This window comes from Betta splendens, chromosome 12, assembly GCF_900634795.4.
Source record: "Betta splendens chromosome 12, fBetSpl5.4, whole genome shotgun sequence".
NCBI classification, from domain to species: domain Eukaryota; kingdom Metazoa; phylum Chordata; class Actinopteri; order Anabantiformes; family Osphronemidae; genus Betta; species Betta splendens.
Genome location: NC_040892.2, coordinates 13,542,110 through 13,554,457, shown reverse-complemented (window position 1 = coordinate 13,554,457; position 12,348 = coordinate 13,542,110). Strand labels below are relative to the sequence as shown.

The window sequence follows — 12,348 nt, the reverse complement described above, 5'->3', positions numbered from 1 at the left end:
ATACAAATGTTAACAGTAACATCAGATATTCAGTGTTGAGCTGCACAGTTTGAACTGTTCATTGTGACAAGCATTTTAGGCTTTTATAGGCCAGAAGGCAACAGATGACAGGAAGTAGAGAGGAAGAGAGATAAGAAATGCAACAATGAGCCAGAGATGAGCCAGTGGTTCCAGGCAGCGCTACGTTCACCAAGTTACTGCCCCCAAGACCTGTTTAAGGTGCAGTACGATGTTTTATGCAGTTTACTTTACTTTTTTACTCCTCTATAAACTCTGTACAGTACAACAGCTGTACTTAGAGATTGCCTTTGGAAATTAGATATACATTAAAACATTTACATTACAAAAACTAACTTTGCATCAAGACTGTGTAACAGGTTCTTCCCTCATCATCACACACCTCAACAGCCAGAGACTGAAGTGAGCTGAGCCAACACAAACACACATATCCAACTCAGGTTCTACATCCCACTATTTCTTTGGTACAAATCACTCTGGCACATTGACCTTAAATGACAGACACAACACAACACCCAGTATAACTCAGGTTTTTCTGTTTAGCTTTTATTTAGAAATTCTTAGCTCTAAAGATGAGTTGAGATTTAGAGCTTTTAATGTATTTTTTCAATCTTTTTTAAGAATTTGTTCTTTTGTGTTTTACATCTGTCATTGCACTCGCACAACATTTGAGAATATACCTAAATATACTGTATAGTTCAACCATGACCAAGGGATTGAGATTCCATGTTGTATTTCAGTGAGTCATGTTTGGCAGACGTCGGCCTCTGAGGATGGAAGTTCTCAGAGGCGAGTTCACACTTTTAAGTTTTTGCTGCCAATCCAGAGGTGAACAGTGATTGAAGAACAACAACAATGAATGTTAAGTGTGAGACATTAGCCCCCTGCGCACAAACATGAAAAATGCCCATGAAATCCAAAGGCTGTTTTCTGCCCCTTTTTGGTCATTTTGCATTCTACATTTGTGTTTACCATACATGACTATTTAGTTGATTTGCATGTTTGTGGTAGTTTTGCATCTCTTTGTTGTTCTTCTGTGTCTCTTTTAGTTTTAGTGTCTATTTTTAGTTGTTTCGTCAGTCTGGTCTCCACTTTTCTGTATTTTGATTCTGATGATACATGAAGCGTATCATCCCTTCCATGAACATGGAAACTGAACTCACATTAACTGCTAGCTATCAACTGCCTTGAACTGATATTCATTTGAAATGCATGATGGTTGAATCAGTAAGTTGAGGTGTTAGCATTCAAAACAACTATGTAAAAAGGTTGCTGAAATCAAGTTAAGTGATGGGCAGCCACAAAACATTCTCAGTCCCCTATGGTACAGTGGTATGTGCTGTTCAAGCACAGAGGTGTGAACTAAAGCACAGTGCTACTTCTTCATATTGCCTGATCATAGTGATAAAGCCCCAGTCTTTCTCCTCTATACCACATATCAATAAACTATACTGTCAGTGATGTCTGTCGACCCTTATGACTCCTGTGAACAGTGTTACTCAATGCACGTTCAAGTAACACTTCCAAAACTGCCTTTGTCAAAGGCTAAAATAAAAAAATACAAATAAAATAAAATAATACAAATAAAAAACTACAAACGATTTGGAATGTTTTCATAATTTTACCGTAAGAAAGAATAATGTAGTGTTTCTTTCTGACCACTAGATGGTGGTGTTGCAGCTCTGGCACACGTTACGCGGTTGTCTGGCTGAAACCATGATTAATGAGTTAATAAGGTTAACAATAAAATGGTGAGAAATTATGCTTTTGTTTTGTTGAAACATCACCAAGTCTAAATTGACATGGCTTTTGCTGCCATTCTTATGTTCCTTACTGTATATAACAGTAAGGACAGAAACAGTAAGTGAACAGTTTGACTCGGAAGAGACAACATGTTGTATTTTGTAGTATTTTTTTACGTAGTAATGCTGTAGTTTATTCATGTATGCTTTCATTTGCTGCAGGGACTGTACGTACAGTATAGTTCACAATTACTGGTTGCACCTACTGTCGGAAGATTACAATTCATATTTCTGATTTAGAACTTTTCAGAACATTTTCGCTGATATTTAATTTAGGAAAATGTGTTAACATTTTTGTAACAGAAAGCTTTTGATGACAGTACATTTGTACAGGGATGCTGCTGATTAAATCATATGAGACAGTAAAGAGCAGGACGTCTCTTCACTGTATCAGCTCTACACACAACAACACAACAGAGTATTATGGAATTCCATAGTTGGACCTCCAGCTGCTTGAACAGCTGCAGGTAGACATTTGTTACAAATATTTTTTTTTATGTTTTTCCTAAATTAATTTCCTTTCATGCACATGTTCTTTCCATTATTTATCTACCATTTAAAAGCCATTCTTTACACTTCACTTTTTTCTCATTTTCTCCTATCTTTCATTTAAGTGGGCCAGAGTTCCAGTATGTTGGAGGTTTGTTTGGGAACACCAGAGGCGACAGCCAGCGAGACGGTAACTTGAGGCCATCTGATAACAGTTTAATCCACAAAGATTTGACTTAAATGTGTCACATTGGACTGTGAGGCAGCTGAGGGAGTTTGTGCACCTCGCTGCGGAGGACATTGACTGACTCCATGAGACATCAGATTTTGCCTCCTTGGCATGTTTGATCCAAATCCTGGATCCCGTCCTTTGGATTTAAACCCATATTAACATATAGATCTTAATTGTGAAGTTGTTTAAATTGTTGCCTTCCATTATTTTACAGCGTTAAAAATAATGGTGGTGCAGCATTTGTGGAACATGTGGGAAATTCCTATTGATCTTCATTAGACTTTGCATTCCTGGCACTTCCAGCTGTGGGTTGACACCAATTGCAGTTTATTTGGGTGTGTATGAACATGTTATCTTTACACAACATTTTACCACCATCTCTAACCATAATATTGTGTCGGTCAGAGCCACAACACAACCCTCTGCTCTCCGCTCTGCTGTTGAGGACTGATGGCATTCCCAGTAGTTGTATGTGATAAGCTATAATACATTTTTTGTTATTAACTAGGTTTTTAATGTGCATTTACAAACTATTTCTTTTTAGTAGATCCACAGTTGTTTATTGTGACTGTGTTGGTGCAGCTGGTCTCATCGGACACGTCTGTCCTCTGAGCTGGTAGAAACTTTGAACAAACTCACACAAACACGTGGGAAATTTACAAAGCCAATAATGTTTGTCCAGAAACTGTAGGAGTAATGTACAATATGACTGACGGATGCAGGATCCAAACCAAAACTACTGCATCGCAACATTTTAAGGAAAAATGTTGTTTGTGAAAACCAGCTTGTTGAACTTGCTTTTGCTTAGAAACATATTTTTAATCATAGTCCAAAAATGTCACAAAATGGACTATTTGAACTTACCAGTAGACACCTCTTATGTTTATATCAGCTGAAAACCTTTTACAAGCGGAATATTATCATAAACGTTGGTGATGATTTTCCTACAGCAAAAATGACCTTTTTGACAACATTACAAAACACAAAGTTTCCTAAACCATTTCACTGTGGAAATCAAAGATTGCCCTGTGCTCGGCATCCACAACTCTAACTGCTACTGTACTACTACTGCAGTAGTAATGACAGCAGTCATGGATAGTAACCTAGGGGGAACCTAGTTATTTCCTTGTTGTCCATTAAACAGATGACTGTCTGGAGTGATAGTCTACCCGTTTTTCCAGTTGCTTGATGAGCCGCAGGCGCCTGTTGATCAGTCTGTCTCGCGCTGACACCTCAGAGGTCAGGCTGTCAAGCCACTTGGCCTGTTTATCCATGATATTCTACAGCAAAACAAAGAGGCGTACAGTCAGTTTTGAATCCACTTGTGCTGTTGTGACGCTGGTTTGACTGTGGAGGGTCTTGGCCCGCGCACCTTTATAGAGTTTGTGTTGATCTGAGCCTGAGCTGCTGAACCAGGCTGAGTCAGGCTCCTCACTTTGTCATGGATCCAGTTGGTCCAGTACTGCATGGTTCCCTGCTCCTTCTCCAGGTCCTCCAGCCTCTCCTGCAGGTCTCTGACCGTTCTCTGCAGACTGTCCCCCTTCGCGCTGAAGATCTGAAGGTCCGTCCTCACCTGAACGGAACATAACACTTTAGTCCATTCTGAATCATAATGAACACACTGATTATTATCTCAGTCTAGAATCTCCCTCTGCGTTAGATAGAATTATGAACATGAACAGTGTGTCTATGATTATAAATATGAATGATTTAACCATGCACAACACCATGCAGATGTAAGATTGGTTTCACTCCTCCACATTTGATATCAAAATGCTATATTTTTCAAATTCCAGTGTGAAGTGTGTTTTCCAGGTGTTATGGCATAATATGTTTGTTGATTGCACCAGTCAGCTAACCTTATAGTACTTTTAATAAAATAAATGATAATAAAATAATGTGATTTGCATGATTTTGGACCAATAAAACCAGAATACATTGTCTATGAAACCTATAGTATTCATGTGTAGTGGTTTATAACATTTTATCTCACCTGCTTGTGAGTCCGTCCAGCTTGTAAACTTTGCTTGCGCAGACTTTCTAGACTATTTGTGGCTCGGTCCAGCCCTGCCAACACGTGCTCTGCCTGCCGCTCCATCTGCGCAGCGGTCTCCGCTACCCCATGCAGGAGGCGAGCCAGTCCCAGCGAGAGCATCCTGAGCTGGGACACGGGGACCCCATCTGTCTGCTTCGTCCTGTCTGGTGGAGGATGAGCCTGGCAAAGTCCCACAAGAAACACATGTAGCACCAGGCTGGCCTTCATACTCCAGGAGACTATCAGGAGACTGTACACTCACTTTCCTCTGGATCTGCTCAGATTTCTGAAGTATAGAGGAATGAGGAGGGGGAGGAGAGCCAGACAGAAGCAAGGGGGAGTTCCCAGACTGATGAATTTTAAAATAGGATTAGTTGATAAACTATGCCCTGGGTGTTGTCCTGTAAATAAAATAACATCCGGGATTGCGACTCTAATTGATGTATGACTACATTTGAAATAATTACAGCCTAATTGTTTTGATGTACTAATAAACACACAAAACACAATTTACACTATGAACCCTGTAAAATGATTATGTTTCTTAATGGCTACTAAATAATGTGAAAGTGTTGCACCGGACGTGTCTCATCAACAAATAAAGTAAGCCTTTTACAGTATATAGTAATATAGATATAGTAGTAGAAATATAAAGTGGAACAAGAGAGACACCTGCTGGACGACTGAGGCGCAAACTGTGTAACGTTCATTACAGAAGTGATGTTATTGCATTACTCACCAGAACAGAACCATGTGTTTATTAGCATTCCTGGTTATATGTGAACATTTATGGACACTTCTCAATACCAGTTGTTTTGACTAATACAGATATAAATAAATTAGTTGGTACCCTCACATGAAAACAGAGCCACAAGTAGTACAGTATATGAAACAAAACAAAATTGACAGAAGCAATAAAAAGTTTTTTTTTTTTTTTTGGTGGAACAAAACATTGTCTGACACCATTGTCTGCAGCACAGAAGCTCCACAGGGGACAGTCCTGTCCCCCTTTCTATTCACCCTGTACACCTCAGACTTCAGGTACAACTCAGAGTCCTGTCATCTCCAAACGTTCTCTGATGACTCTGCAGTTGTAGGACGTATCCAGGGTGGTGATGTCACAGAGTATCAGGGAGTGGTGGAAAGGTTTGTGGGCTTTGTGGACAGGGTGGGTGGGTAGCACTGTCGCCTCACAGCAAGAAGGTTCTGGGTTCGATTCCCAGAGGTGGCCCTGGAGCCTTTCTGTGTGGAGTTTGCACGTTCTCCCCGTGTTTGCGTGGGTTCTCTCCGGGTTCTCCGGCTTCCTCCCACAGTCCAAAGACGTCCATTAGGTTGATTGGACTCTCTCCATTGCCTGTAGGTGTGAGCGTGTGTGTGAATGGTTGTCTGTCTATGTGTAAGTCAGTCATCAGTAAAACGAGTAAAAGCAGCTTATCTGTGAGTGCTGTCACCCCTCTCACTATTAAAAATGAAGAGGTGGAGGTGGTGACCGTGTACAAATACCTGGGAGTGGACAAAGTGATCAGGAGGGCTGGTTCTGTTCTTTGGGTGGAGCTGGAGCTCCTACATGCTGTAGCTGAGAGGGGGATGCTGGTTCAACTCCTCTCTATAGACAACACCTCCACCCCCTACACACTGTGTGGCTGGACAGAGGAGCACCTTCAGCCAGAGGCTCATCAGTATTAGGTAGGTGCTCCACAGAACGACACCAGAGATCCGGTGCCATCAGCCTGTACAACTCATCCTCTGTCTGGAAGGGTTGATCTTTGTCTGGGCAATAACAAGTACAATATAAGTTTAGCTAGTAATTAGATGCAATTAGACAATAGTCATTAGACTTGATGTGAGAGTGGGTAGATGTGTTAGCATTCTTATTTTTAATCTCCCTACCTTCTTGCGTGTACCAGCAATCAAGGTGTGCAAAATAATTTCCCTCTGGGATTAATAAAGTTCTTAGAATGTTGAATTTGAGTATGTAGTAGTAAGATCCCAACAATTGTTCCAGGACATTGCTGTGGAGTTTACTGTAAAATGTCTTCATCAATCAAAATCAAATTTCTAAAAAAGTCTGGTTTTGTTTGTTTCAGAGATCCTTGTGGTTTTGTTTAGTCTCACCTACTTCCTGTAAAGGTTCAATTCAATTTAATTTTAAATTAATTCACAACATAGTTTTCTCAAGGCACTTTACAAGGTAAGGTTTAAGACCTTACACAACAGCCTGGTTCCACATTCAGCAGAACCAGGCTAAATGTGGGCGGTCATCTGCCTCGACCGGTTGGGGTGAGAGGATAGAGGGAGAGAAAAGCACAGCAACAACAACAAGCAACAACAGAGCACAGGCAGGATGGTTGGATCAGAGACTGCCCATCACAGATAAAGCTCTGAGTCCAGTGATACCTGTACCTTAACACGTCACTGGAGACCTGTCATGTGCCAGCCTGCTTCAAATCCTCAGTCATCAGCCCTGTCCCCATAGAGGCCAGAATCACAGGACTGAATGACTACAGACCCGTGCCCCTGACCTCTGTAGTCATGAAGCTCTTTGAGCGCCTCGTCCTCTCCTACTTCAAAGACATTACAGACCCCTCTTGGACCCCCTGCAGTTTGCCTACAGAGCCAACAGATCTGTAGACGATGCTGTAAACATGGCCCTCAACTTCATCCTCCAGCATCTGGACTCTCCAGGATCCTGCGCCAGGATCCTGTTCTGCCTTCAACACAATAGTCCCATCCCTGCTCCATGACAAACTCTCCCAGCTGAATGTGCCTGACTCCACCTGCAGGTGGATCACAGGCTTCCTCGCGGACAGACAGCAGTATGTGAGGCTGCCTGGAGCTCAATGCTCTGAAGACAGTGGAGATGACAGTGGACTTCAGGAAGGACCCAGCCCCCCTCCCCCCTGTCATCCTCTGTGACACCCCGGCGACCTCTGTGGAGTCCTTCCGCTTCCTGGGCACCATCGTCAGCCAGGTCCTCAAGTGGGAGCAGAACATCAGCTCTATCACCAAGAAGGCTCAGCAGAGGATGTACTTCCTGAGGCAGCTGAAGAGGTTTCACCTCCCTGTAAAGATACTGGTAAACTTCTACACTGCCATCATTGGATCCATCCTCACGTCCTCCATCACAGTCTGGTTCGCTGCGGCCATGGCCAGACTCACTCAGCGGAGAAGGTGACGCTCCCACCTCCCATCTCTCTAGGAGCTGCACATCTCCAGGACCTGGAGGCGGGCAGTCAGGATTGTAGCTGCACTCTCACCCAGGACCTGGACACCTTCAGCCCCTCCCCTCTGGCAAGAGGCTCTGGTCCATCAGGACTAGGACCACGCACCACAAAAACAGCTTCTCCCCCACTGCAGTCAGTCTATTGAACAGTGCCCCAACTCCCCCCAGCTGATTTCCCCCAACCAAAGGACTATCGCTGCCACTTAGAGGTCCCACCATCCCAGACCACCTGCACATCCACCTAACTCCACTGTATATAGTCTGTTGATAACTTCATTTTAATTTATCCTTAATTGCACTATTCAAATACCTTGTCATATTGTATGTTGTACTGCCACCATGTTGTACTTTTTGATGTTTATTAAATTCTGGTAAATCACTCCTCTTTGATTTGTGTGTGACCTGTATAAGTTAGGTGGTCGGGGAGCGGACACAGTCTCTATGCAATAACTAAGACTAAGAGTGGGTGGCGGCTGTAGAGAACATGCAGAGAGGCGTGTAAGACTGCGACTCTGCGTCCTGGGCTCCACTCTGAGTCGTCACGGAGTGGGGAGACTAAGCAACATGTCTACATATTGTCCTATACTCTGTTGATGGTTTCATTATGTTTGTAAACCTGGTGTTTTGATTTAGTTTCTCACTTTATCTACAGTATCATTGACTGTACGTTATTGTTTCCACTCAATGTATGTATTATTTATAAGCACGTTTAACTTATTCAAGCTGCAAACACAACCAGGCCTTAAACTGAACTGAACTGAATTGAACGACCTGACTTCCTACACTGGGCATGCAACTCAAAAGCCTGCATTGTACCAGTGAGTGCCAGAGCAACAAACTGCTCTTTGAATTGTTGTGGACTCGGGGCAGACCCGCTGCACAAGCGACACTATGTCAACTCATAAAGGCTGATTTATAAAATAAGGAGTAGCGTCAGCCTTGGCCCACGCCTTCCTCCTGATGTCCAGGATGCACGAGGAAGCAGCAGGAAGACGGTGTCATGGGGTCACAAGGACAGAGCGTGTTGTACAGTGAGTTGTTTTTTTAACTTTATGAAACTGTGAATCATTTCGGTGGAAAGAAATAGATAAAAATAACTGAATAATGGCACCTTTTTTTAGTTTAGCTCTGACATCTGTATAATCCTAAACTAAGATGCTTTACAACCACATGGGCAAAGACTGGTCTGTAGGTCTGATGTTTTACTGCTTTAATCAGGTTAGATAAGAAAGCCAGATACAACTTACAGACTGAAACAAACTAACAATTAACTTGGTAAATAAACTAACCAGTTGCAATTATAAAAATGAATCCACAAGCATGTATGATACACAATATATAATAAAGTAAAGTAATAAAGGTTTTGTTTGTTGTTTGCAACTTCATGGTTCAATAAAGACGAGGTCTAACACTTTGCTGACCCATCTTTTAGCCTCCTCCCTACGCGACCTTATCCACTTATCCTTTCACTCCCTATCATTTTATTTGGTGTTTTGCACTTGGACACAAAATGCTTTTACCAGCAGGAAACTAAGAAGCATGTGTGACATGTGACGTCTGAAGTTTAGTTTCAGCCTTGCCATTGTATGAAAATGATACCAACACGTGCTTTTTTTAAAAATATGTTCTGTTGTCAAAATTAGCCTCAGTTTAATAAATAATAAAAAAAAAATCTGTAGCCTAGACTGTAAACTAGTATCAATACAACTTACATGATCAAAAACTCTTTCTCCAATTAAAATTCTGTTTTTAAGCTTTTAATACAATTTGACTCTGCAGTCAGAATGTGTCAACAGGTCAAGCGTGACCTGACGTCGACTCCCAGGGGTTAAGAGGTCAGGGGTAAGATGGCTGAACAGCTGGCGGCGGGAAACATGGCAAGATCACGCTTGGTATGTCACACGTCCGTGCATCAGACATGTAAAAACTGAACCCCCAGCGAGCAGGATGGAGCATGTTGTTGTGGTGTGAGTCCCATTAGGCAAGCTCCAGTAGTCACACGCAGGTCTCCCCTCTCAGCGTATGGCAGATCTATGAGCCTGAGCATGTTACGCTTGCTAATAGCTTGTACCCACTCACACCATGAAGCATGACGTTCTGCAGAGGTTGGCTGAGAGGCTGGAGATTTATGATGCACATTGTTTATGTGACATGGGAATCTGGGATGAGTGACAGGTTTAGGAGGCAGCTGTGCAGAGCAGCTATAAGCCATAAATCAGTCTTGAGGAGGCAGTTTATTCACCTATTTTGATCAGTTTTACATCACAGGCGTTCATGTGGTGGTTCCACCTGAGGACAAAGACCCACCTGAACCTTAGCTCACCGAGCTAATTGTGCTAAATGCAGGAGACCTATGCTATTGTAGCTTCAGGCACAAGCTGGTAATCTCTTCATTGTTTACTATCAGCCGTGCACACTCATGTCTGCACATGCATCCTCTCAACTCTCTGTGTCTGTTAATAATGAGCTATTCGAAAATGTAGGTATGATGAGTCAAAAGATATAACCTGAGATAACGTCTTCACAAGGTTGAATGTACAAAACAGCTCCACAAATCATTTTACTTTCTTTTGACATTTACCTGAAATGGCTAATGTGATTTCAAACACAGGTCGGTCCCCTATGACCAATGTTGTATATTGCACTTAAAACATAATGTAAAGCACAGGTTTCTGGAGGAACCTAAAGAAAGGACTTAGAGATCAGCTGCTGCTATTTTGGGAGTTCAACTGAGGAATGTAAATTCTGGTTTAAGAAACACAGGAAGTGAAAAGAAGGTTTGTGGATGTTCCTCTTGCCATGTGTTGATCTGCTGCCATGAGGCTACTATTGCGGGTCCCCCCCGCTGTGGTGTTAGTCAGGGTCATTCTGTTGTCACTGAGGAACACAAAGGGAAGACACAGATGGATTTGCTTCCATGATGAAACTCTTGAGCGGTACTTGGCAGAGTTATTTAGGAAAACAATGCACCTTGTTCTGTTTGTCATTAGCTGAGCAGCTCCTCGCTCCAGGAATGACTCAATAAATCATGATGTTCATTATGTACACTTAGTAAAAACAACAGCCTAGCGTTGTGGGAAATATGCTGGGTATTTGGCCAGATATGATACAGAGGGCTGTTTAGCTCATTGCTCAATAGTGAGTTCAGGTTGATATATATAATTAATATAGCTTAAACCAATTACCTAATGACTGAATGAAATATCCACAGAACTAATATAACCATGTCTAGTCCTCCTCATTTCTAAATATATAAAATACAGATAAAAAAAAAAAAGCAAGAATCTTTAGGTTGAAGCATGAAAGAACAGCCACTACCCCCTATACAGGAACTATTGGAAGTTAATTGCTTTCAGATTAAAAAAATAACAATCACCAGATGGAGGCTAAAAGGTTTACTCATTGTCTAATCAATAAGCCCCAGTTTGCCCTTGCACCTGCCTTGAGACCCAGCATCCACCCAGCTAGTGAGGGGTGATTATCATCAGTCACTATCAGTAGAGCACGCTGTCATTTTCTTTTTAAGCCAGACTTCCTCGGGCCTCTCTGGAGTTCCTGATATAGGCGTAGCAGTTAATGAGGAAAATACCCAAAGTTAAACCGAGCATGGGGGCCTGAGTGGAGAGAGTGGGGAGGGAGCACCAGAGAGGCTGGGACACGAGGGGAAAGTGGCAGAGATGAAGGGAGGAGGCAGAGGTGTGAGGCTGTGCTCCAGGACGGCGTCATGTGTTCGCTGTGGCTGTGCGGGTCTCTGGCTTTATGATTTGGGACAGAAACTAAAAATCACATTGCCAGGGATTACTGCAGTGCTACTGCGGCTTCTTTTGCAGCTGGATATTTCTAAACTTTTCGTTGCCGATGCTGTGGATCACTTGGAGAGAGGCAAGCTGAGTGCACTGGTGGGTTTGTGAGTGTTTCTGATCAGGTGCAGAGCTTAGTCGACTGCTGAACAGGGACTTGTAACATTTTGTTCACAGTGGCTAAGTTCTGCACTTGTACAGAAATGATGGAGATGTATAAGTTTGTACTCTGTGGTTTCCTGATGATGTACGTTTAAATATTTATAATTGGGATGCAAACTAAATCCTTTAGCAACATTTTGTTAGCAAAACAAATAGTGGAGAAATTGGTTCAATTCCTAAAGTACATCATTATAAAAATAACATCATTATACAAATAACATCATTATAATATTATGTCATCATAATATGTATATTAATACATATTAAAAACACAGAAACTAATGTGAGTGGAATGAATTCATATGATAGGCTGAAGGGAGAACAAAATAGTTCCTGTAAGCAACTAGACCAAAATAAAAACATACACATTGATGTTCAAATAACAAAGTATTTTGAATAATTTTGTTGTTATCATCCAGAACAATCCAAGCTACAAAATGTTCTGTTACAGCCTCTGTGTGTCCATGTTTCGTGGATAAATCACTTCATGTTTTATCAGATCTGAGGTTTTGTGAGTTCACTGCTTTGTTCTGTAGAATGAGTAATAGTTTGTAATGTTGCCAGGTTCCATTATTGTGAGCTTTAAC

At 41.9% G+C, this 12,348-nt stretch overlaps 1 protein-coding gene across 1 annotated transcript; it reads right to left on the bottom strand.

The window, feature by feature from the left end:
* Positions 1–2,845: 2,845 nt before the first annotated feature.
* LOC114867176 (uncharacterized) lies at positions 2,846–5,188 on the bottom strand. The gene is made up of 3 exons (XM_029169618.3): positions 4,535–5,188; positions 3,914–4,114; positions 2,846–3,821 (listed from the first exon to the last, which is right to left on the bottom strand). Exons 1-3 carry the CDS (start codon positions 4,802–4,804, stop codon positions 3,678–3,680), a joined length of 615 nt encoding a protein of 204 aa, XP_029025451.1. The 5' UTR covers positions 4,805–5,188; the 3' UTR covers positions 2,846–3,677.
* Between the last annotated feature and the right edge of the window lie 7,160 nt (positions 5,189–12,348).

What these genes read in the sequence shown, in the direction of transcription:
- LOC114867176 (XM_029169618.3), bottom strand. Translation starts at nt 4,804, where the DNA reads ATGAAGGCCAGCCTGGTGCTACATGTGTTTCTTGTGGGACTTTGCCAG. An exon ending in CTGGACGGACTCACAAGCAG is followed by an intron (nt 4,115 to 4,534) that starts GTGAGATAAAAT and finishes TGTTCCGTTCAG; the next exon opens with GTGAGGACGGACCTTCAGAT. An exon ending in TCAACACAAACTCTATAAAG is followed by an intron (nt 3,822 to 3,913) that starts GTGCGCGGGCCA and finishes GTTTTGCTGTAG; the next exon opens with AATATCATGGATAAACAGGC.